Genomic DNA, 24736 nt, shown 5'->3' with positions numbered 1-24736 from the left:
CTTAAATAAAGGAAACCTTATAATAGTTACTAGACTGGACCCACTCTCTAGAGCTATCTCCAGATTTTTTTTTCCAGATTTGGTCAAGAAAAAGTATCACTAATGAAGTAATTCAGTTAAAACTTGAAAATTTTAGCAATGGTTGAACCTTGGCGTAGGGGACGTTAATTAAAAAGACCCAGATGCTACAACCATTTTGGTCCTTTAGCGCTGTTTTGCATTATTATGGACTCATTTGATTTTATCAACAGCTGAACTGGGGTAAGTAAACAGGCTTGTTGAAGCTTCTGCTATTACTTTGGGTAACTCGAGCAAAGGTTAAACAGCATGTGTCCATACACATCGGACCGAGATTGACGATTAAAATAAAAAATAATATATTACATTAAAGTGAATCCGCCACTTTTCCAAATCCTATATCTTGCATTTCAGTGTGCCCGTATAGCAGCCTAAAGGTATTTGAACAGTAATGCTACGTATGAACATACTGCTTGATTTGAAGCCACGTAGGGACAGAGGTACAAATATGTCTTTCTGCACAGATCCCTAAAATAAATACAGTTATAATTACCTTTATAATTATAGTTATAGTCAATGTAGTTGCATGTGTAAGTAAACAGGATAACTAAACTTCCTAACCATGCCAGAAAAAAAGAGAACACAGCAATGATTTCAGACCTATAGTATACATTATGCTTCATTTAGTAGCTATGTTTGCCTGGCTTCTCCAGCACAAAACTGTTTATATTTACAGGGTAATGCCAACAGATTGGGCATGTGGACATTAATGGTGTATCCTGTCTCCTAGAGACGTCTGTTAACAAAAGCGCTAAGGAGCCGTGAGCATGTTGTATTGTTCTTTCCAATGCAAAATTTCTCAAAACATTTTCTAAAAATAGTACGAGTAAAAGTTGGTTTCTTTTGGAAATTCTGGAGAAAAAAACACTTTCAAGGTATTAAAGTGTATATTTTTAAAGCTTTTTCAAGCTTTGTCAAAACAAATTTATTTTCAACATTTAGTTCTGTTTTACTTAATTATTTATGTATTATTGTACTGTCAATGGTTCCTAGATTACAAAAGGAAAATAAGACCATGAATAATATTATAGAATTCTGATTGATGAAAGGAAAATATGTTGTTAAAAAGTAGTATTCAACAATTGATTTAAACAGGAGATAGTAATGCAATTACAAATGGGAGGCAAAAAAGATATAGGAGATATTTAACACATACAGGGAATGATTTCCACCAAGCTCTCAAAAGAGCTACCATAGACTTGCTGGCATCTGAGGATATGACCCAAGAGAGAGTCTCTGTAATAAGACGAGATGGTCTTTATATTGTAAGATATTTTGTCTCTAAACCCAAGTGATTCTAGCTCCACATATATTGACATTATCACATATGAGGACAAGGGCCAAATATATCTTTATAATGTTCAAATTATACTGGGTTATCTCTGGATGCCAGAAAGGAGTCTTAGCTAATCCCAATTGATGATAATAACACAATGAAATACTAAATTGAACAAAAAAAGGAATTAAAAAAAGAGAAAACTGTACAATTAAAAGTGGCTGACGCAAATGAAAACAAGCATTTACTTAAGGCTCGAGCCACTGCTGATAAATCCAGAGGAGTGAGTATTTCATACTTAATATGTAACATATTCCAAATTCTGCACAAGAGGAATGTGTACATAACACTTACGATCTGATAAATTAGCTGTTTACACAGACCTCTTGTGTAACCTTGTATGCTTGGTTCCCTGGAGCAGCAATGCATGCACAAGCCAAAAATTTAAGTGCACATGCAAACCCAGCTGCCCAGAGCTTTATAGATACTGGCCCATGTTTACTTAGCAGTACTACACTCTTCAAATGTGTTTGAGAAGGGCCCTCTTTACCTGCTATTTCTGTAAGTTCAAATTGTTTTGTGACTCCTTAGGAAAGGAGGTCTCTGTCCCAAAAAGCATCAACATGACTAAGTCTTATGCCACAAAGAGGCTTTCTGATGTCCGGCTACTATTTCCTCCACATCCCATATAACTGTTTTTTTTTGTGTTGGCTGCTGGTTGTTACAGGACTGCTGGCGATTGTACATGTCCAATGCCCAGATAAGGCTTGGCGCATGTGTGATTCTGTAGGTCCCAGGGCAATCCATTTGCAGAGCATGTTGTGACAAAAGGTGCAGTAGGCTGTTCTGGAACAGGAGCCCACACGTTAGTAAGTAGAACAAAGTTTTATGTGCAAGGAAGTGCCTTCAAGATGATATTGTTGCCTTTGGGCTTGATATGTGTACCATTACCAAGCAACTGTTTCCGATTGAAGGCATTAGCACCACAAAGTTGTTACTCACACATTTGCAATTTCCTCCTAGGTTCAGTTAGAAAATACCTCCATAATTACTGAAGTCCATAATTGTTTTGATGTTTTCTTTTAACTTAGATAGGATTCAAAGTAAAACATGCCCAAATTACTACTGTCCTTAAAAACCATATAAGTCTAGCCTACTCAATTTGTATTTAGTTCCGGTCATCCTCCAGTCCACCAAATCCAAACATTCACTTCCTTGACTTAAAGACTTGTATTCCAGCAGAGATTTGGCATCTGAGCGTTCTAGTACCTAAAGATCTTATTAAAGCAAAGCTAAAAAATAAAGGATCCAGCTCCAGTTGTGAGACCCTGTTAATCTGCCCATTCACCCTACAATCAGGAGATTAACCTTTACACTCAGAGACAAACCCTGAAAGCCATGCCTTGAGTACATTATAAAGGTTATTACTGGTTCCAAAAAAAATGTTTTTGTTTTTCATTTTTTATTTATCCTAAGTGGTTATGTCTAGTAGAGCCCTCTTGTGTACCCTTCATTTGTACAGGGACGTTCACTTGAAATTGATTGGGGATAGTATAACCTGCTTTCCTACCAGCAATTAATTTTAACCCCCAGTCTGCAACTAAGATATCTCATAAATTTTCCTAAGGAACTTAGTAAAATATATTGTTTGAATATCATACTAAAAATCAACAGTTGGTGACGTAAGAAAAGATTGAAATCTCCTGGGTCAAATAACACTTTGCACATTGACAGCGTACAGCTCTTTTGACACTTGTTCTTTGGAAAAAATGTAACCAACATTTAAGACTAAAAAAATGAAGAGATAAGGTTCTGGAAAAAAGTGCATGATACCTTACAGAAGGTTAGATTTCCATCAATGCAATGTTTTGTTTTTCTATTAAGAAACACTCATATAAACCAGAGCAAAAAATATGTAACTTAATGTAGCCATAAATATTAGTTCCAAGTGTTCAACATCCAGTTTTATCTCTCTATGATCATCATAGTTACGTACTTTCTGTTGAAATTCAAAGGACAAAATTGCCAACAAACAAGGCAAGGGGTGAGAGGGTGTGAAAAGGTCAAGTGAAAGGACTGAGGTGAGGATATATTGAGCGAAGTCTTGGTGAAATAGAGAAACACGGATTCAGAAAAAGGAAGAAGAGTACATAGGGAGGTGGCACAAAAGAGGAAATCTTGACGGGTATAGGAAAAAAAATATTTTTTTTCAGCCTAGTAGTTTAGTAATCTAATCATCTGCCTGATTTGATTATGGAAATTATATCTACCCACATTAGAATGCTAATTCAGAGGTCTTAAAGGGTGTGGATGAGTACAGACATCAGGTCAGGTGGTAAGGCAGGATGAGTAAAGAGAGATGGTCTGAAAGTGGTGGCAGGAGAAGAAAAAAAAACTGTAGGAAGGACTAAATAGAGCAAGTCAAAGATGAAAGACAGCAGAAGAGAGAAGGTCAAGAGATGGACAAAGAAGGAGTAAAGAAAGAAGGTGAAGGAGTGGACACAATAGAAGGAAAGAGAGCAGGTCAATGAGCCAAGATAGGAGGAACGTGAGCACATCAGTGAGCAAAGTCAGGAGGAGAAAAGAATGAAGATGACTGGTCAATGAGTGGAACTAAGAGTAGTAAAGAGGGCAGGGCAATGAGTAAAGGCAAACAAGAGTAAAGCTAGAAGGTCACATTTTGGAGGCAGTAAGAGTAAACAGAAAAGGTCAAGTAGTGTAGCAGAGAAGCAAAGTTTGCAGGTCAGGGAGTGGAAGCAGGAGAAACAAAGACCAATGGTCAAGTTATGGAAACAGGACAAATAAGAGAGATAAGGTCAAGTTTTGCAGGCATGAAGAGGAGAAAAGAAGGCAGAACAGGGACTTGAGTCAGTAAGGAGTTAAGAGAGCAGGCCTGAGTGCGTAGGACAGAATGAATGAAGACAGTGGGTAAAGGAGTGGAGGTGGGAAGAGTGAATAGAGAAGGTCGGAGAGTGATGCAGCAGGAGGTTGCAATGTTAATTTATCTCACTTGGGTTTTCAGGCAGGCCACACCTGTTTTATAAACTACCACAATCTAAAAAAAACTAACTAAATATCACATTCTCTTACCATGAATTATAAAATATTTTTGTATATACTGCTATATAATATTTTGGGCCAAATAATTTGCCTGTAAATGTGACAGCTTTCATATGGACATCTCAAAGGCTGTATGTTTACATGCTGTAGTTGAATCGTACGACACTCTGCCCTTTTTAATCTTTCACCTGTACCTGTCAGCGGCACAGGCCAGTATTTGTTTTATCTCCCTTTGTATTTGCACACCTATCTTAGGGTCACTCATAGCCACAGTTTTTTTGTGGCAGAACAAGCAAAAGTCATGAGTAACTGACTGATAACGGAGAGCAGTTTGGGCATCAGACCTGGAGCGCTGTCATCCTCACGTATTTGCTCTGTGTCCAAATAGCGTAGGGTGCAGGCTCGGTTTATTCCTACTGTTTATACAAGGAGATCAAAAAGAATGGTAAAAGCATGCAATCAGTAACCTACTGTTATCAGTGTCTAAGTCTAATGTCTAGTTTGTACACTGAACATCCTGTTTACCTGTAGGTTCAAGTCAGCCACTGTTTGGGATGATTATGTATGTTTTTATTCTCTCTTTCCGTTAACATCGTTTGTTCTGCTGTTTGACATTTCCCTAAAGTTTGCTTCCATATTGCTATAAATAGGACCAATGGTGTGCTTCCCATGTTCGATAATAAACAGTTTTGTTTTCATCATTTTAGAAATTGTAATAATTGAAATATATAAAAACAAACTGAGAGAGAGACAGGATATTTGGATGGATATAGAAACTTTTAGTGAAAGTCATATGTTTTTCGGCACCATTATTGCTTGCAAAAAAAATGAGAAACCTTGTAATTCTGAAACTAAGGGTGCAAGATGCAAACAAGACCTGATTTACAGTCCAAATAAAACAATACAAAAATATCAGCATAAATGTTATTTCTGAAGTGTACTAACAATTTATGGTAAAAATGATATGTTTTGTTCGGTGTATAAGAGGATTGACTGGTGCTATGGCTCCATTAGCAAGCTTACATCCTTTTGTTTAGGATGATGCCTTTGGGTTTATCATGTAAACACACTGCATGAAGAGTAATAGTGTAAATAGTAAGGAAATGCCAATCAAATTACATAGTATCTGCTTAATCGTTTATAAAAAAAAATAAAAAATATTCAATGTCAGTCAAATTTAAGTCTTGCCCTTCTCTCCCCGAATTGAAAGGTTCTATTTATTCTGGGTGTGTGTAGGCCAAACAGAGTACTTGACAGCCAGACAGGACACAAACCTACCTGCAACCCACACAGGCTTTGTTAAAATGTTTTATGACCTAAACTTTCCCCAGAATCTCCCATAGTAGGATCAAAGCGCTGATAACGAGAAATAACAAAACTACAATGCAACACCATTTAAACATTATACTATAACATATGTATTCTGTGCAGCCAATTCTCTACACTCTAGAAAGAAAAAAAACAGCATAACCTCATTACTGTGAATGCATTCCTCCGTCACATGGAAAGGGCAAACACATCTATCATAAAATTATTTAAACACGATAGCAGGAATACTTCATTTACCAATAATGGCATTCCTCTGGCAATCGCAGGCGCCAACTTTATGCTGCTGCGGAACTGGTTTAATATCTTGGGAGCAGTTAAGAAAGCTAATACTTCTCTTGTTGGTTAGATGTTTGTCTGCTGTATGTTAAATCCAAGTGCACGGCTACGCGCTGCATTAAAAGCATGTTAGCAACACAGACAAATTTGTAAGCACTTTGCTGCTTTCGAAACCTTTTTGGGCAAAGTTGTGATGGGCAAAGTAATAAAGCATTTATATGTCTTGCACCACAAGTGATTTAATGCTGAATCTATCTATTGGTTTTACCCTATATGCACTCTTAACAGGAAAATTGTTGCAAGATGAAAGCTTTCTCACAAAGTCAGAGACCGCAGAACAGCTATCTGCCCAAATAATTAGACGTGCATTCTCGACTTTATTTTGTCAGATGACTTACTAAGGCGTCAAGCCTCTTAATGCAGCAGTGACAGCATATATCTTTTCTTTTTAACAATCCTGGATTTTACATTACAGAAGATTTAGAGGTTTAGCTCTACATCAGAGTAAACAAGCATTAAAGTTAAAACAGCAGTTAAGCAAATTTGTAAAATATGGGAAAACGGCCAGTCTTGACAGTCACAGGGTTGCGTTGGGGGTTTGCAGTTTAGTTACAGTTTTAGGGGGGGTAATTCTCTTAACCTTTGACACACTTGGAGCATCAGCTGGGATTGGGTTTCAAATGGCCTTTAAGTGTTACATGTACTATAGCAACAATGGGGAAAATCTGGCCCTTGATGTGACATGGCAATCTGTCCATCTACACATCATTAACACACTTATGGGACAGTGGGAGGAGGCATATAGAAAGCAGGGCAGTGACAGAACCAGTGCTAATTTGTTTCTGTATTCGAAAAATAACACCTATATTCCAAAAAACTAGCAAACGTGTGTGAATGGAATTCTTCCATTATGATAGTCACAAAAAAAGTTAAGACTTTAGAAGTGTTGTTCTAAGAAAACTCCAAAGCTACCTGATCTAAAAGTTAGTCATAATATCTCCCACCCAAGACAACGCATAAGTTAACAACTTTTTAGTGGCATCAGTTCACTAGTTTGGTTGCCTTGTTGTGAAGTATCAATTATAAAAATTCATACTACAATACCTGTGCTTCCATGATGTACCACAAACACTTCTTTTATCGTTAAACAAAAAATATATATATCTTTGGTGCCTTGCTATAGACTCTCCAGGGTGACCATCTCACCTATACTTGTAAATGGCATTTGACACTTCCCATTTAAAAAAAAAAAAGAACGGAGCCTCCACACACACTCTCCCCCGATTGGAGGAACTGGAGGGGATGCTGTCCCTTTGGACAAACAGCGCATTTACAGAAAAAGAGAGATCCAGAAACGCTTCTCTTTCTCTGCGAATCCGTCTGCATTATTCTGGCTTCTTGGAGTCCTTCTGCAAAAGGGCAGAGACACAACATTAAAAGCTATCCTATCGAGAGAGGAGGTGTGCGTGGATGCTGCGCTCATTTAATGGAGTGCTTCGGGAGGCCTAGTTAATGGAGTTGCTACCAGGGAGAAGCAGACAAAGAAAAAAGACAAAAGAACAAGAAGGGGCAAGAGAAAAAGCAGAGCTGTGTGAGTGAGAGTGAGTAAGAGTGAGAGAGCTTGAAAGAGTGAGTGAGAATGTGAGAGAACCTGCGTCAAGAGTGAGTGAAAGGCAATGAAATGCAAATGAAAATTCTCATTTTTTCATTTCTTTGGGGCTTCTCTTCGTTTGTGAAGCCCCCAGACCACCTATCAATGTTCATGAAGCTCATTTTCCAAACTTGGGCCCTCTGATACTGCAACTATTCTTCTGTTGCCCGTGATGGTTTATAGTGAAACTCGATAAACATATTTGTCATGCAAGGGGTGCAAGTTTTAACATTTCAGCTCATTATTATATAGACTCTTCCTGTGATAATTTACTATAATAAACAGAATTATAAAAATTGCTGGCAAATTATATGTATGGAAACACATAGTTTATCATCCCACATTATTTATTTTCTTCATTTTAATTGCTAAGCTTGCCTGTGTTTAGGCAGACCATAATATCACACTGGATTTATTAAGCTGTTTTTCTATCAGGTTTAAATATATATTCTAACATCTAATACATATTACACTAGTAAAAATAATTATGCTTTGATACAGTGCTCCCATGATCAAATTATCCATTATTGTTAAAACACGATAATACCAATAATATAGGTAGAGAATATATGACATTAATATTGTATACAATGTCAAATTATGATTCCATTATATGAACAGATGGTATTCTTTGGCGACAGTCAGATAGTCAGACAGCCACAAGTTCACACATTTGCCCAGACAAGAGTCTCTACTACCTAATAACAGGGGAAGTTGTTGGTTTCCATATAACAATAGAATTATAGAATATCCCCTACTTAGTGCACAGTAACTTGTGTTCTACACACATAACACGATACTTCTGTAAACCACAATACCACTTAAAGGTCAAATGCATAGGAATCAGTAGAGATAGGCCCAGCTTTTCACCAAAATAAAAGGGAGCCTTCTCTACTTATTGATCCAAGATGGTTTGGCAGCTGCAAGTAGTCTCAACCACTTAATTATCATGAACTCTTGACTTATTAGTGATTTCTAATAACTTTAAAAGCACCAGTTCATCATACTACATCAAAATATTGACATTTTATCAAGCACATTATTACATATTCTTATTTAGAAAGAAAAATAATCATCTTACTCCTTCAAAATGCTTCCCTCTGAGTTAGTGTGTTAAGCAAATGCACTTTTGAGGATTTGTATGCTTCTGGTGGCTTATAGGTAGTTCGTAATTCTACAAATGTACAAAGATGACTCAACAAACAGAACCTTACTTTAGCTTCAGTCTCTCCACGATGTAGAGTGTATAAGTGATGCACAGCGCTCTGTGAGGAGGACCATGGATGAGTAAGGACCTGGAACACATGGAAATCATGTCCCAGAGTGTCTGAGGTAACCAGCAGCATACCTGTAAAGGCAAATAAAAAACGTAGCTGTGAGCAAATTACTGTTAGTTAGTTCATATAATAAGTAATAACTAGTTTCTTGGCCTGCAAAGAAAAAACTGAGTGTTACTGAGTACCAATGCTTCAGTATGTTGCTACCCTTGGCAACCTCCTAAAGGTTGTCAAGAAGTGTCTAGTATAAGCTTTTGCATTTTGGGAACATCCATACTGAATTAAAATATAATGTGAAATCATACATTATTAAACGGTCTATCAAGCTGTTAAGATGTTGTGGAATTTGTTAGGTTTCTGCTTCTTTAGAAAAGAAAACAAAAAAAACCCTCTTCTTGCAGAGTTGATGGTGTCAAGCAAATTAAAGCTTGGCTGCAACTTTTATGGACACAATTGAGTTCAATGCAATTTTATACATTTATAACATTCAAGCATTCCTAACACAACTCTATCTGAGATTCCCAACCATCATACCTGGTATGATAAACTAAAATCAACAGGGACAAAGGAATGTTTAGATTAAGATAACAGAGTTTGCACATTTAAAAATGTCTAAGAACACCCTCTAGTGCGTCTACCGTGCTGGGACACCAAGCGATAGAGAAGCCCTTCATGATGTGTATGTGTTACAGTATGCAAGATTTATACAACCGATAACACAATTATGGGCGTCTGTTTCTAAGACAAGACCCTCCACTTGTTCTATATCGTTCACATATTCTACTGTGTTATAGAATTAATGTAATGGGGTCTGCCCTTCTAGGTCATGATTCCCATTCCAGAAGCAGGGTCTCTGTTAATTCCCTACCTTTAGAAAACCTTTTATTGGAGCAAAAGCTTACACAAAATGTCTTCTAAACTTCATTCTAAAAAAGGTTAGTTCAAAAAAAAGAGTTATATCTTATTATTTTGTCCTGCTTCTTCAAGTAGTGAGCATATTAATATTTCCAGTCTCTGAAATTATATATGTCTACACAGCTGTCTCCTCCACTGTCTTTGGAGATGATATTTATGGAAATTCTGAATGCAAAATGTTGCATACAAAAAAAAAATGATGTGTAATGCATTTTTCTTGCATTTTCTTTTTCTACTCATCAATGCAGGGATAAAGGATGCATGCATATGTTTTAATTTAGCTTACAACTTCCTATCGTTCGCATGTAGTGCATACCAAACAATAAACTGCTTTCAGGAAAGGACTTTAAAAAAAAATACACTGCTTAGATACATAAAAGCAGAGAAAAAAAACGTACAAATACAGACTGTGGCTTGAAAGCTATTTATGCTGTATAAGAAGACTAAACCAAACTTTGGCTGGGCTGTAAACTAAACCCACGCCCCAAACGAGGTGCCAAGCCACAAAAAGCATTTGCGTCAACTAGGAATACAAGGAAAAGAAGGGCTTCTAATTATAGGCCCTGGAAGCGGAAGCTTCTAGTGATTACGAGTTTAGGCACTGCGGTATGTTTATCTGGGAGCTTCCTCTCTCTTTCTCTCCTGTTCCCTTGCTCTTTCAGGCTGGACTTGATAGATGAGGCTTGGCTTAGAAGGTGGGTTTCAGTCTGCTGGAGGTACAGAGCACTCTACACGGGCCAAACTTGACCAATGCTGATTAAGAAGGCTGTAAGCCTTTTCAAATAGGCGTCAGGTGGTTAGCCCATAACACCAAATTAGAGACTGCAGCATTCCATCTGGGTAGCCACCAGGAATGTTGGACACCCTTAGTGAAAAGAGATCCTTGCAATATCCTATTTATAACACCTATCGTGCCACATGTCTGTGCACAGCTCAATGAGACAAGCTCTTCCACCTACAGTTTTATGTAGACAATACTTAATACAAAGCCTACGTATCCGGTTTCTAGTAAGAACAGCTCATCAAAGCAAAAGTGAGGTAGAACTCTGTTAACTTAGCGATTCCACCAACCCTACCATGATAATTTAAAAAACAGCAGCATTGTGCTCAAAACAGAAGATATTCAAATGTCTGTTTTCTAATGATTAATACCATAATAAGATATCCTTCTAACATTAGCGATAATACATTTACGCTTTTCTGCACTTTGCTTTTTAATACATAATAATAAACAACATTGGGTTCAGTTGTCAAGGCTTGCTTGGCTGTTATTAAACTAACCAAACTCTACTGAGGTTATATGCTCTCATACACTAACACTGGCAAAACAACGAAATGGGGATCACTAAAATCAATGGAGGATACAATGCATCTCATAAACACTGGGGGCTGTTGGTGCATGGGAGCATATATACACATTCTTTACGGTGGGGTCTTCCTCTAGCATTGGGTATCTTTTTTGTTATTTTTTGGATGGTGTCTTTCCATGAGCTGATAATGAGTATTGATGGATTCACTGACTATCACCGGATGGGTCTAGAAAAGGTAAGTAATGATTTGTTTCCCTACAGGCTTTCACCCTTTGACTGTCAAGTTGTTGAACAGAGACTTTGCACTGTCCACCCTCATGGAACCAAAGGGTGCTTGGATGGACCTTTAAAATAAAAGTTACGCAAGCATCCCACCCGTATGAATCCCAAGATATTTTTTTAACTTCATTTTTTTTTATCAACTTGACCCTGCAGTTGAGTGTATACATGTTGAGATTTGTTTTGTGAGTGTAAATACTGGTTGCTTTAGCACAGTTGGAAACTAGACTTGTGCCCAACTGGTATGGGACCCCAGTCACAACACATTAGCATTAGAGCATTAACCTTGCATATTATAGGTACTGTGGACATATGCATATTTGTGAATGCCTACCATATGTGCACATACGTGTGTCTGCATGTAAAAGGTTTTTAACCTTTTAGACTGCCCACCTTAAATATTCACATCTATCCTCTCATGTGTGCATTTTTTCGTAATAGAACACATGTAAACCTCCCATGTGGCTGTGACATATTTATAATCGAAAAACGCTACATTCGTGATCACATTGCACGCTTACGAAATAACAAGTTAAAAAAAATAAAAGTATGTAATCTGCATTAAAGAAAACTTTGAAAAATCAGGACATAAGACAAATCTGTGTCTGCTAGAAAAGTGACACACCATTTCATTTTTTGTTTTTCTGGAAAGGGCTGAGGGCAGCAGATTATGGCACAGATCAAAGGAAGCGCTTGCCTCTCTGGCCATTGTCAAGATAAGAGGCAGAAATCAGGAGTTTATAAACAGATACTCAGCTTCAAAACACACAGTCTGTATGTACAAATAGAAACAGAAATATATATATATGTGTGTGTATGTGTGTGTGTGTGTGTGTGTGTGTATTTATTTACCATTAACTTGCAACAGCCAAGTAAAAATATCTCCTTCCCTAAACTTTGTCAATCTTTGTGACTTTATATATTGTTACTACAGAGTATAACCAATGCTATACATAGTTACTGCATTGTCATTATAATCTATCAAAATCGGGCACTCTTTAAACTAACTTGTGCAGTGTTGGAACTAATATGGGGAGAAGACCATTTAAATGTATCTTCCCCAATTTGAGAGATAACAGGCCCATTTAATTTCTTAATCTGACCTTGTCTGCCTCATTTTAGATTTGGGATAACCAAATACTAATCCCATGCAATTTCCCCCAGTGTAATAACTTTCACAATATCTGTTGGGAGGCTGTTCCACTTATCTGCAGTCCAATCACTAAAGTAAAATTTCCTTACATCTAAGCCTCTGACCCTCTCATTTTCAAATTATTACTCTCTAACATTTCTCCTGCTTTTTGAATAAACTTCCTTCCTGTAATTTGTTAATGGGATACTTCAATGTCCCAGAGAGTACCCTAAATAAACAATGCACATGAAAGTACTTTGTAAGTACTTTCAAATGCATTGTTTAAAGTTGAAAAAAAAAGAAAAAAAAACCTAAAAAATAAGCTTCCCACCATCTCCCATCACCCCCATTCTGTGCAAGGGGGTCTGAAAGATGCCCTACTCCCAGTGTCTGCCGAGTTCTGGAGCTGGCCAGCAATAAGTATATGACGCGAAAGGAGATGTGTTCATCTAGAAAATAGTGGTAGCAAAATGAATGCCCATTGAACTCAATCAGAACAATTTCAACACCAGCCGGTCCCTCAGTGTTTATTGGAGCTGACTGGCAGTAAGTATTTCATGTGCATGAAAATGTGCAGGGCCGAACACATCTCCTGCATGGAAGATAGCTGGGGGAGCAGGGGAAGGGGCAAGTACTTATGGGGGGATTCCGCAGAATCCCTCATGCATTTGTAAGGGAGACACCTATCATAAGCATTAAAGTGCATAGGTTTTCTGGAGTCAAAAGCCATCTCCCTCTTCGCTTCTCCAAGCTATACATATTGAGACAAACATATAATTTACGTGGGTTAAGCCATGAGATAAAAGCTGACAACAAATTCAGGTTCACATGGATGTAACTTTCGGATCGGCTAGGCAACTGGTAAATATGTCGGCTGCACACTGATTATCTTTACCTAAGAGCCCCCAGAGGCACTTTAGCTGATCAAACTTAAGCTACTAAAAATGGCAATTAAAACTAAATAGTTAGTAAATAAACCCAAATAGTTATTTTCACTCAGGGATAATTTAAGATGGCTACATCTACCACCCAGGATTAAAAGGCTACAAAATAGACATTAAGTACCCCTTTTTTTAAAAAGAAAAACAGATACAGATGTAGACTTTCTGGTGAAGATTTTTTTTAACTTAATTAACTCTTGCCAACGTGACATATTCAAATTTTGTGGAAGTATACTAAACATTAAGGTATCTATCCAGTGCTTTGCCATTTTCTCTCCTCGTCGGGCTCAGATTCATCAAAATATGTTAAAAGCTACCACAACAAGGAGTCACTGTGATGTTAATGCAACAATGAAACCATAACCATCGTTTTTATAATAAAAGTTTACCAGCCGCAATAATAGCTCTGTTATAATGGAGTGTAATGGTGCCCAAGAGAACTTTATTGTGTTCTTCATTCTAAGAGCATGTGATTAATCTAAATTTGTGATTGGCTAGATATTCCATTTACTTTTACACTAATGCTCCAGGGAAGATTCTTAAAGAACATTATTAGAGTCAAGAAATCAACAGCTAGCTGTCCTATTTTAACATGCTAATATTACATTACATTTTGGACCTGGTGAAGAAGTTTTCTAATGATTATGGCAAAGAAACGTGCAGTGGTTCCAAAAAAGAGTTTCATTAATTAATGTGTGTAGAATAAAATTCTGCTGAATTTCAGACACATTAAGAAATTATACTAGTTACCAATCGGTTACCATTTGGAAAGATACAATACAGAATTGAAATATCAAGTTCTTGTATACCTGTGTCAAAAGATCAATCCATGTCAGGGGTGGACATCTCAGAAACATCAGAATAACACAACAGTAGGTGGACAATCCAAATGCAGTGATCAGAATTATCTATATCAATGTGATGAGTATTTGCAAAATTAGCTGTGATTGTTATGCTGAGATGCTGTGCCCAAAGTGAAGTTGTGACACAGAAGTACCGCAGCATCCAACTCCAATAACCACAGCTCCTCAGAGGCTGTGATTACTCACCTACTGACACTCAGTTTTACTGATTAGTAAGTGCTAATTACCAATAGAAAAATCCCCAAAATAGCCACAGGTAAAGGCAGGTGGCACAGGATCATAATAGAGGCCACAACACGATGTGATTTCATAGTAAATTTCACATAGTCTCCTGAAAAGTTGGTAGTCATTTTCAGAAAGAAATTCTCCAACATTTTGACTGTCAATTTTAAGCAACCCCTGGAAACCTGAAAATTTGTTACATCTAATCAAGAACTTCTGTGCTATTATCTGTAGATTTTAAGCAGGCTATAGGTCTTCATTAGCATAGAATGTCTATTTTCCAAAGCGTATTCTCTGTGGGCGAACAATCTCAGCTACCAAGTTTCTGTCTGTGGAGGGCACATCTGCATTATTGGGGACAAAGTTATGAAGGGCTAAAGTGCAATTCTCTGGTCTACTACTAGTAATGTCTTAGGCAGCTCTATTGCAACTTTCCTGCGTTAAACCAGCAATTCTCTTGGTTTTTGTGTTGCTAAATTACTGCACTGTTTTAAGTGATGTGGACAGTATGGTCCAAATTAAGTCTCACACCTCCTTCAAGGACCAGATTTCATTAATTTACAAATCCTTTGCTGGTTGGGTAATGTAGTCGCACTGGTTTATCACTGCCCCGGTTATAAGAACCCCAAATACTGAAATATTAAACTGTTCAGCCATTTTGACAATCTTAAACATCTGTGACTGTTCTAGAGTGCTAAGGAAATTTGAGCTTTAGTTTTGATGGGTGTGAAATTGGCTGCTGACCACCACGAAGCAATCAATTTCCCATTAATCAAAGCCCAACTGTTAAGCCAGAAGCTCTCATCTGTCTTGCTCCAGTCTAGCCGGCTTGCTAAGATCTTGAAATATAGTTGTTAAGCCACACTTAATGGCTTTCACCAGCAGACTGACCAGGCAAGGCTGCTAACAGCCCCATACTCATAAATTATTTCGTAGCCCCCACAGCCATTTACTTTGCATTTTCCAAAAAAAAAAAACAGGCTAAAGTAAAGCTCATTTTAACACTATTTCACACTCCAAACACCACAAAAAGTACAATTCAACATACAGTTGAATATAATTATAGATGCATGCAAGGTTGTAATATAACCTTGGCTGTAATGTAAATTGGCAGGCATACCGGTATAGATAATTCATAAACTAGCTCACATCTCCACTACTTTCTTTTGCAATACTTTCAAATATTTTTTGTCTAAAAGAAAGTCTGTAGCATACATGGGTTTTTGTAAACCAATGGAAGTCTGCTGCTGTAAATTTCTCTGAGGTCCGGAGACTCTACATCTTCGCCACCTAAAAAGCCCATTGAGACTATCTTCTCTGGTTATATCTCCCCCCTAAACCTGCGAGGGGTCTGCTGTGTGTTAGAATTTAGTTTAGAAACTATGTTTACTAGCAGTATAAGTAGCAACATAATATGGAATACTAAACCTAATAATCAGGGTTTATTCACTAAATGTCTTCTGACCCTGACCTACAGAGCCTTTAACAAATCTGCACTCCCTATATCTCTACCCTACTATCAAAATACACCCATAACCGTACTCTTCATTCCTCTTGTGACCTGTGTCTCTCTTATACTGTCATTACCTCTTCCCACTCAGGATTTCACCCGTCCTGTTCTCCTTCTCTGGAATTCCCTTCCCTGTTCCGTCAGACATTCTTCCTTGAACACAACTTCCAAAGGCTCTCTGAAGACCCACATTCGTTTCAACCTTTTCTCCTAACACTCTCAACCATCGTCCTAATCTAGCCATATGAACAGCCATAAAAAAGGAGCAAATAGCATGTTTGCATTTATAAAATATCTCTGAATGTTACAGAACATCAAAACAGGATGGTGTTTTCAAGTGATGTTCATGTTAAATGAACTTTTTTCTTCTCCAGAAAATACAACCTGTTTATGGCAGCAGCTGGCCTGTGACCTTGTCGTTGCTTGCACAATTGAAGTCCATATCGAAATCACACATATTAAACATTTGCCTAGAGATTTTAAAGTCATTGAAAACGTGTTAAGTGGAGAAAACACTGGATCTGGTTTCTGGTCGCCTGCTCTGATCAATGAGAAAACGTTGATAGAAAAGTTTCAATTTAAACTTCTTTACCCATTAACCCGAGACCACCATCGCTTTTCAATAAACAGCATTTAAGTAACTGGAGGAATTTTATGTCTGTTAAAGATGCAGTCAGGCATACAAAGGGGTACACAGTTTAATCTGCATTACTGCAGGTTCAACTTTAATTCCCCTGTTATTAATAGATGAAAAAGCAATCCGCCAGCTAAGGCAGGGTAATTATATCACATGTGGACGTGTCGCACTTCACAGCTCTTAAGCCTCTCAAGTGGAAGGACTAACACTTCTGAACTATCAATTATTTACTAAACCCACAAGAAAATAGGCAAAATGTATTAAAATGTGGGTATTTTTTTGGCCAACTCTCCAATTCCCACCTTGCCTTGTTTCACACCATGACTAATGTCACATGTGCTTTAATTAATACACTAGTCCCATTAATCTCTGAACGTACCAAGTCTTTGTGCAAGTTAAACGTTTTTGCTCTGTCCTTAAAGGAATGCCGCAAAATGTTTTGTAATAACGAAGAGCGGAAAACAATATAACCAATTTATTGTTAATGCTTTTTTTTATATAATAATATATGTGCATTTAATATCTATAGTAAAGATATCCTGCTTACAGAATGTATTTGCATATTGTTTATTGGATGCCACATATTAAGTAAATGAAGTTCCCTTTCTTTTCAAAATTGTCAGTCACCTGAATCCCGATCTAAGTTGACAATTCCAACTGCAATGGGGTACATGGAAAACCTAGTTTTACAACCTACCACACTAATGCACAATCTGGGGAAGCCAATGAAATAAATTAGACAGCCCACTATAGTCCTGCAAGTATATATTTACAATAGTGACATGCATAAGGGATTAATGCTTAAACTGTGGTCCGTTTCATGAAGTTGTATGTAACCAGCCCGAACTGGTTATTCTCCCTGCATCCTTAATATTCTCTGTCCTGTCACTGGACCAGAAGCCCTGGTGTAGTGTGCCACCCTGTGGTGTCCTTAATACTAACAGTATGTTTTTGGTGGAATTAACACTGTCAGAGCCAAGGCAATGCATATTAATGGTACATAATGTTACAATAGGCAAGCTGGATGTTGCCTATTGTAACATTATGTTGGCCTAATCTCTCTATATAGAAATAGACATACAGTGAAGCCCAGGGAAAGGTCTGTGACGTCATAACAGCTGAAAGAAGCTGCCGCTTCTGAAATCCAGAGTTCTGTTGAGACATAAGCGAGGCAAACCTACAAGCAGAAAGCGATGTGATGTCATAATGTCTGCTCATAATGTGGACAAATTGTTGCCCAGTAAGGGTACAGACAGGAGGCCTTGAAGTACACCTTGAAGCAGAAGCTGTCACATTTGTGTACACATTTGTGTGATTAAATACACTGAGTTTAAGGAATAGTTATTTTTATCTTTTTGATGTGAGGCAAACGCTGTCCATATAAGCGTGATATACTATGCGAGTAATCCCAAAATCTGACCTTTCTATGCATTTTATCCATACTTTAGATGTCAAGGTGTAAATCATTAACTCACTAAAACTTTATGCAAAAGAGAAATATCTGATCGCCTAACTTTGTATCATTTAGATTCTGAATGTTTCCCCAACATATATTGCTGTATAGACATATAAATATGACTAACAATAACTTTGTTTTTCATCAACTTATTTTAGCCAACCGATACAAAGAGAAAAAGCTACCAAAAAAACTCCAACTCTCAAAACAAAAATCCCCATTTTCATAGCAGAGGAAGTTATTTGGTTGTACTGTTACTAAGCATTAGCGTAAATGGGTACAAGTTAGCTCTGTTATGTGTATATGAGCACATTAAAGGATTTGTCTTATAATAATCAACCCCTCACGGCCCCACAGGCGACACTCCCTGAAGCATGTCAGCTCAGCTAATGTAACTGCAAAGCACAGATCTTACGATGACTATCTGTTGGGTGATTTACACACTCCTCCGCCTCGAAGACTCTTACAGATCTGTGACTGTTCCCTGTCTAACTCGCGCCACCCATATCGAGTCCGGTCCAGATCACAGCTCTCTGCCGTGCTGCGCCTTGCCAACATCATAAATGCTGCCATTAAAATATTTGTTTTAATTCTGACCTCAATGTCACAGCTAATAAACAAGAAAGGCAACGGGAAAATTGAAAAACAAACTCAATGCAGCTGTTGGAGTGGACGTTTCACAACTGGGTTTAAAGCGTTCTTTAAAGAAGCTTTTTACTACCCTGTCAATCTCATAAAAAATAAACACTCCACAGCACCAAAGAATACGGAGAATTGCTCTGCTGGAAAAAAAAGCAGGTCCCCTTTATGTTCTATGCTCTTATTAACATTTGATAACAACAATATGCAATGATTCTGCAAGAATTTTTCAATTACTCATTGATATGAAACCGATCAACAGTGTCAAAATCTAAAACACATTCTAAACGAGTAACCATTGGTTTACCACCCAAGAGGTAGAACCACACTTCAAAAAGATTGATACTGTGACAATCAACACAAAGATGCCCTATACCCATCCCAACACCTGCACACGGGCTCCCGTTATAAGGCATGAGCATAGAGAGCACAATTGGTTTAGTCCATTTGCTTCACATTCTCTTTGTGCTTTCAGGAATCAAATAAACACTTGTTTGGATCCTCAAACAATTACACCTTGTCATAATCATAAAACTCTGAAGGAAAACAACTCTTTAAAACAACTATATCGGAGTGACCTTTATTGCCAGGAATGGCCCTTATTAGAGTAATGCACTAATTTACAGGCCTGTGGAAGTCCATAAAAGCAGCAGAGAGCAACATTACTAGGTTGTAACCTACGAATATTATATGAAAGTCTGTCTGAGTTAATCCTCCTGCTCCCTTGACATTTACAAGATGTTCTTCTTCGTTGTCAGATGTTTTACTAATATATGGTCCCCGCTTACTTTTGACCGGTGGCAAAGATGAGCTCCGAAAAGTTATCTAACAATGTTCATAATGTAATCCAGCAAAGAGATATCAACTAGTGTTGGAAAATGACAATGGAAGATACAGAGTACAAATACATTTCTGACAGATACAACAAAGTTGCTGGTGGCTCCATTATGATACACTGGTTCATGAACTTGGTGGTACCCGATACCCACAGCTTTTAAAATATTAAAAGGACAATGATTCAAAGGTTTTAAAGATATTTTAATAGTGAACCAGAATATACCCTCAGGTTGAGGGTTGAGTTTCTAATAAATTTATTTTGCTGAGAGTTACACTCATGATTAAAATAATGCTATAATCCAAGAAATGAGTAACCAGGACGCAGGAATTACTGGATTATTTTAAAAAACCAAGGTTGGTAAGAGAAACTGTTATTTATCTTGCCCAACTGTATGAAACCAGTAAAAAAATATGTTAATAGATTTGATGCCTCTATTGATTAATATAAAAATCTGTTTATCTACCAAATCCACATTAAGCAATATATAAAGTATCAAAAATTTGACATACTATTATCATTGTTTGTGAAAGTTCCTGTTCTACGTGTTTTCCTTTACAGATAAAGACAATAGTAGTAAAATTCCCTTAACCTATGAAATCACAAGGTACCATTTAATTAAAGAATTTTCAAGATATTTTACACATACATTCAATCTCTGATTATATTGAGACTTAGCTATACGATCATCTCCTTCCTCTTGCACTAGAAGCTAAACTTGTCCTTAGATATTATCATACAATGTTTTAAAACTGCCTTAAAACAGAGGTGATTATTACAAAAAAATATTAAGGCAAATAGGGTAAAATATTTTCTATTTTCTATTTTTTTTCACTTATATAAAATTAACCAATTAAGAGCAGTTTAGAAAGAGTGTTGGGGCTGTTTTACTAAACAATGAAATTATTACATTAGTAATAATGTATAAATCTATGAAACAAGACTTTTCATCTCACCTGCACTCATATACAACTTGACGTTTAGTTTTTTGTCCCCTACTGGTTTGCCTTTTAATGGTGTTAAAGTTGGTCTAAATCACAAACCACTATCATAGGTCAAATAATGCAGAAATTAAAAAATATTGGTTTCTAGTCTACTGTCTGTGTGCCATTTCTTCGTTCATTAAAAAAAAGTGCTAATCACTGAAACTAAAACAAGAAAATTGTGTACCACTGTGACGCCACTGACAGGCTGCTCTATCCCCCTAATGAAAACCCAGGGTATATAAAGTACATGTTTACAGCTTTGAGGTTTCTGTAAAGCATGATCTTATCTGGTTAACTTGTGGGATTCCCTAATTAACGCTAGTGTTCATTCATTAAGAGCAGTGGTTAGCTGTTAACCGTCCAGTCAGTGCTGTGACCACAAAGACAGTCAATCACAATGCCTTTGGTTCTCAGCATACAATGACAAATGAGGATGTCTCTTTCACTTGGTCACGGTCAATTAATTGGTTGGAGCTCACCTAGCTACAGGCCGCCTGCCTTGAAGAAGTAGATGTCAAGCTCCTGCGGAGTGTTCAGATGTTTGTGACCCATGTCTCTAAAGCAAGTGGGAAAGGGCTCACCTTTGAAGCCATGTCAGTGAAGCATTTCTGCAGCTATGACAACCTTTCAAACATAGGCCAGCAGTGTTTTGATTTTTGTAAAAACATCTGATTGGAAAGCTAGTGATCGCTAAGATTCAATTCATTTTTTTCACATATCAATTGTGTCCACAGACACCCACGCTATATATTATTAATAAGAATATAATTAGTTCGCGATTCTCTGGGCAATAACAACATCTAAATGTCAGTGCTATCAAAGTGTAAATGAGTTTGTAAGCTCCAAGAATCCGTGCTTTTTATACCGTCCACTTCAGGTTAATCAAATATGTATTTTTTATGGATAAATTCCATCACAAAGTGCTGCGGAATCTTTTGTTGAAAGATAAACACAGAGCAATAACAGTATCTGCTTGCTCTGAAAATGTAAAGAAAAAAAATCTGCAAACAATATCAGCTATCCATCAAACCACCAACAGACTGAACTAAATATCTTTTGTTATGAAATGCAGTTCGTGGGCTGATAAGGTAACAGTTTACATTGCAGGTACTTAAGGAGGCCTGAAATTCAGCAGCAGGATTGTATTAATTGAAGATATAATTCAATACAATAAAGTGGAAGCGTAGCTTCATAAAGTGGCCTAATGGGGTATATTTTCTGTTTACATCTAGATAGTAAATGTTTAGACATAGAATAAGGTTGTATTTAAATCTAGAGAAATATGCATTGTAACTCCTTACCACTGGGGTTGAATGCCATACAGCAGATAGGTTTCTCATGGGCAGGGAAATGAGCAACAATGCCTTCACCATCAGAGTCCTCGCTGACGACCACCTGGTTAGGAAAGAAACACATAAGTAAAAGTGAATGTTATCCTAAATGCAGAAACCTTGACTGAATATAGACTCTCACACAGTTTTTGTTTCATCATTGGAACTAAGGCATGGAAAGCTGGCCAGACTGTTTAGCTTGAGTTCATATAGGAGATGTCAGGTTACTCTTTATATCACAAGTTGAAGGTATTTTTCCTTTTGATACTAATCAAAATGAAATGTTGTTCCTACGAGTATCGAATAAACAAAATCTATCACTAGAGGTACTGTTACATCTCTGGCCTCATACACTTTAAAAAGAAATAGATTTTATTTTCAACAATTATGCTGTTACTTGGTACGTGATGGGTTACTGAAGGGTGATGCTTTCTACCTGGTAGTGATTAACTAACGATCCATTGATTTCTGTTTATTCACCCTTATTACAGCAACGTTCAACATTGCTCAGTGTCATTCTGAGGATTGTCTCACAAATAAAACCAAACATTTTATCCCAAATTACTGGTCAAATAGTATTTTAAATTGAAATCAGAAGATGGACTTTAGCCCAGACTATTGAGAGGTGTCATACCACCAATACTAAAAACAATGAGATCAATGTCACTTACTACTGCATGTGCCAATATCTATAAAAAAAAGCAAGAAAAGCAAACAAGCAGGTACTCATACGGCTCATTTCATTATGGAGAAACTTTACAGTGTTGAACAAACACCTGCCTCTGAACTTTCCTCTACTACTTGTGTGTTTCACTAACAAACACCATTTACCAGAAGACTGGATATCTGCAGAAAACGTCTGGAATGAATGTCTACCCATGTGGCTAAAACTGGTTTCCAACCAAGCATAAGATATTTGCAGTAGACAACTTGACATGGCGTACTTGGTTAAGCGGCCACGTTTGTGTGCTGCGCTCTTAGCCTTGTATTTAACATGTAACTTTTGACCTTGAATAAACTTGATAAAGTGGTCAACATGACAATTACTGCAATCTGTGTGACTGGATGGAGCTTGTATTAGCTTATGAAAATGGGGAGTTTAAAGTCTAGAATACCAACATCATTCCTGATTGGACAAGAACCAACCAATGAACTTACGTTTTTCTACCTCGGAAGGATACTTCTGAAAGGGCCAGGGGTTACATAAATAGCTAGAGATTTTCTGAAATTAATTATTTAGTAGATGATCATGACACAAAGATATATTTAAAATATATTATGTATACATTTTAGGTACTTTTTAGGCAAAATACTAAAGAAACCATTTAACTATATGGTACGTTCACTGCATTATAGGCTGGGCACCTATATAATACATAATATATACCGTATTTGCTCGATTATAAGACGAGGTTTTTTTCAGAGCAAATGCTCTGAAAAATACCCCTCGTCTTATAATCGGGGTCGTCTTCTAATCAGACCTCAAATAGAGGTCTGATTAGGAGACTAAGATCCAGATCCCCCGCACCGCTGCAGGGGACCTGGATCCTCCTGTCGTCGCCCCCCCCCACACACACACACACTTACCGGTGCTTCCGGAGGTGAAGTTGGCAGCGGGGGTTTGTATGCGTCCGTCGCAAATACCTTCCCCGACTGTCAGAGATCAGAGTTCCAGAGTTCCTGATCTCTGACAGCCGGGGAAGGTATTTGCGACGGACGCATACAAACCCCCGCTGCCAACTCCACCTCCTTCCGGCTGCCGCGGAATGAGACGTCAACCCGCTGCCCCGGCAATACAGCAGGAAATTGGAAGCACCGGTAAGTAAGTGTGTGTGTGTGTGTGTGTGTGTGTGTGTGTGTGTGTGTGTGTGTGTGTGTAGGGCATTTCTGGAATGCCTTACACCCCTATATGCCACTCTGGCACTTAGGGGGTTAAAAGGCATATTATGGGGCAGAGTGGCATATAGGGAGGTATAAGGCATTTCAGGAGGCAGAGTGGCGTTAAGGGGGCATTTAATAGTGCACTCTGCCTCCTGAAATGCCTTATACCTCCCTATATGCCACTCTGCCCCATAATATGCCTTTTAACCCCCTAAATGCCAGAGTGGCATATAGGGGTATAAGGCATTTCTGGAGGCAGAGTGCTCTATATAATGCCTTTTAACTCCCTTAATGCCACTCTGCCTCCTGGAATGCCTTATACCTCCCTATATGCCACTCTGCCCCATAATATGCATTTTAACCCCCTAAATGCCAGAATGGGATATAGGGGTATAAGGCATTTCTGGAGGCAGAGTGGCACATAGGGGGTCAAAAGGCATACCATGGGGCACAGTGGCATATAGAGGGTTAAAAGGCATATCATGGGCCACAGTGCCATATTGGTGTGGCAAGCCTGGGGGCAGATGTGTGTAACTGGGGGACAGGTTGGAAAATACAAGAAATAAAAACAAAAAAAAATATTTTTCTCAATCATAGCTTTTATTAAAAAAAATAGTTTACATGAATTAACATTTACTGGTAAAACTTTTTTCCTTTAGGGTCGTCTTATATTCAGGCTTTTTCTTTTTTTCCTAAGTTAATATTCAGATTTTGGGGGGTCGTCTTATAATCAGGGTCGTCTTATAATCGAGCAAATACGGTATATATAACGCTTATAGAAACATCATGTCAAAATACAGAATAAGTGCCTGAAACAGAAAATGGCTGGAATTGATGTAGGTAGGCACCAGA

The 24736-nt window shown here is 37.7% G+C and overlaps 1 protein-coding gene across 1 annotated transcript in view; it reads right to left on the bottom strand.

The window, feature by feature from the left end:
- BCAS3 (BCAS3 microtubule associated cell migration factor) overlaps positions 1-24736 on the bottom strand; it is a 514534-nt gene that overhangs the window by 356382 nt on the left and 133416 nt on the right. Inside the window, exons 13-14 of the mRNA XM_053454572.1 lie at positions 21974-22067; positions 8885-9018 (exon numbers count right to left, since the gene is read on the bottom strand). Coding sequence (XP_053310547.1) covers positions 8885-9018; positions 21974-22067 — 228 coding nt within the window. The remainder of the gene's footprint in view (positions 1-8884; positions 9019-21973; positions 22068-24736) is intronic.

The sequence above is a fragment of the Spea bombifrons genome, chromosome 2, assembly GCF_027358695.1.
Source record: "Spea bombifrons isolate aSpeBom1 chromosome 2, aSpeBom1.2.pri, whole genome shotgun sequence".
NCBI classification, from domain to species: Eukaryota; Metazoa; Chordata; class Amphibia; order Anura; family Pelobatidae; genus Spea; species Spea bombifrons.
Note: the sequence above shows the minus strand (reverse complement) of the source record. Positions and strands in the feature narration are given on the sequence as shown.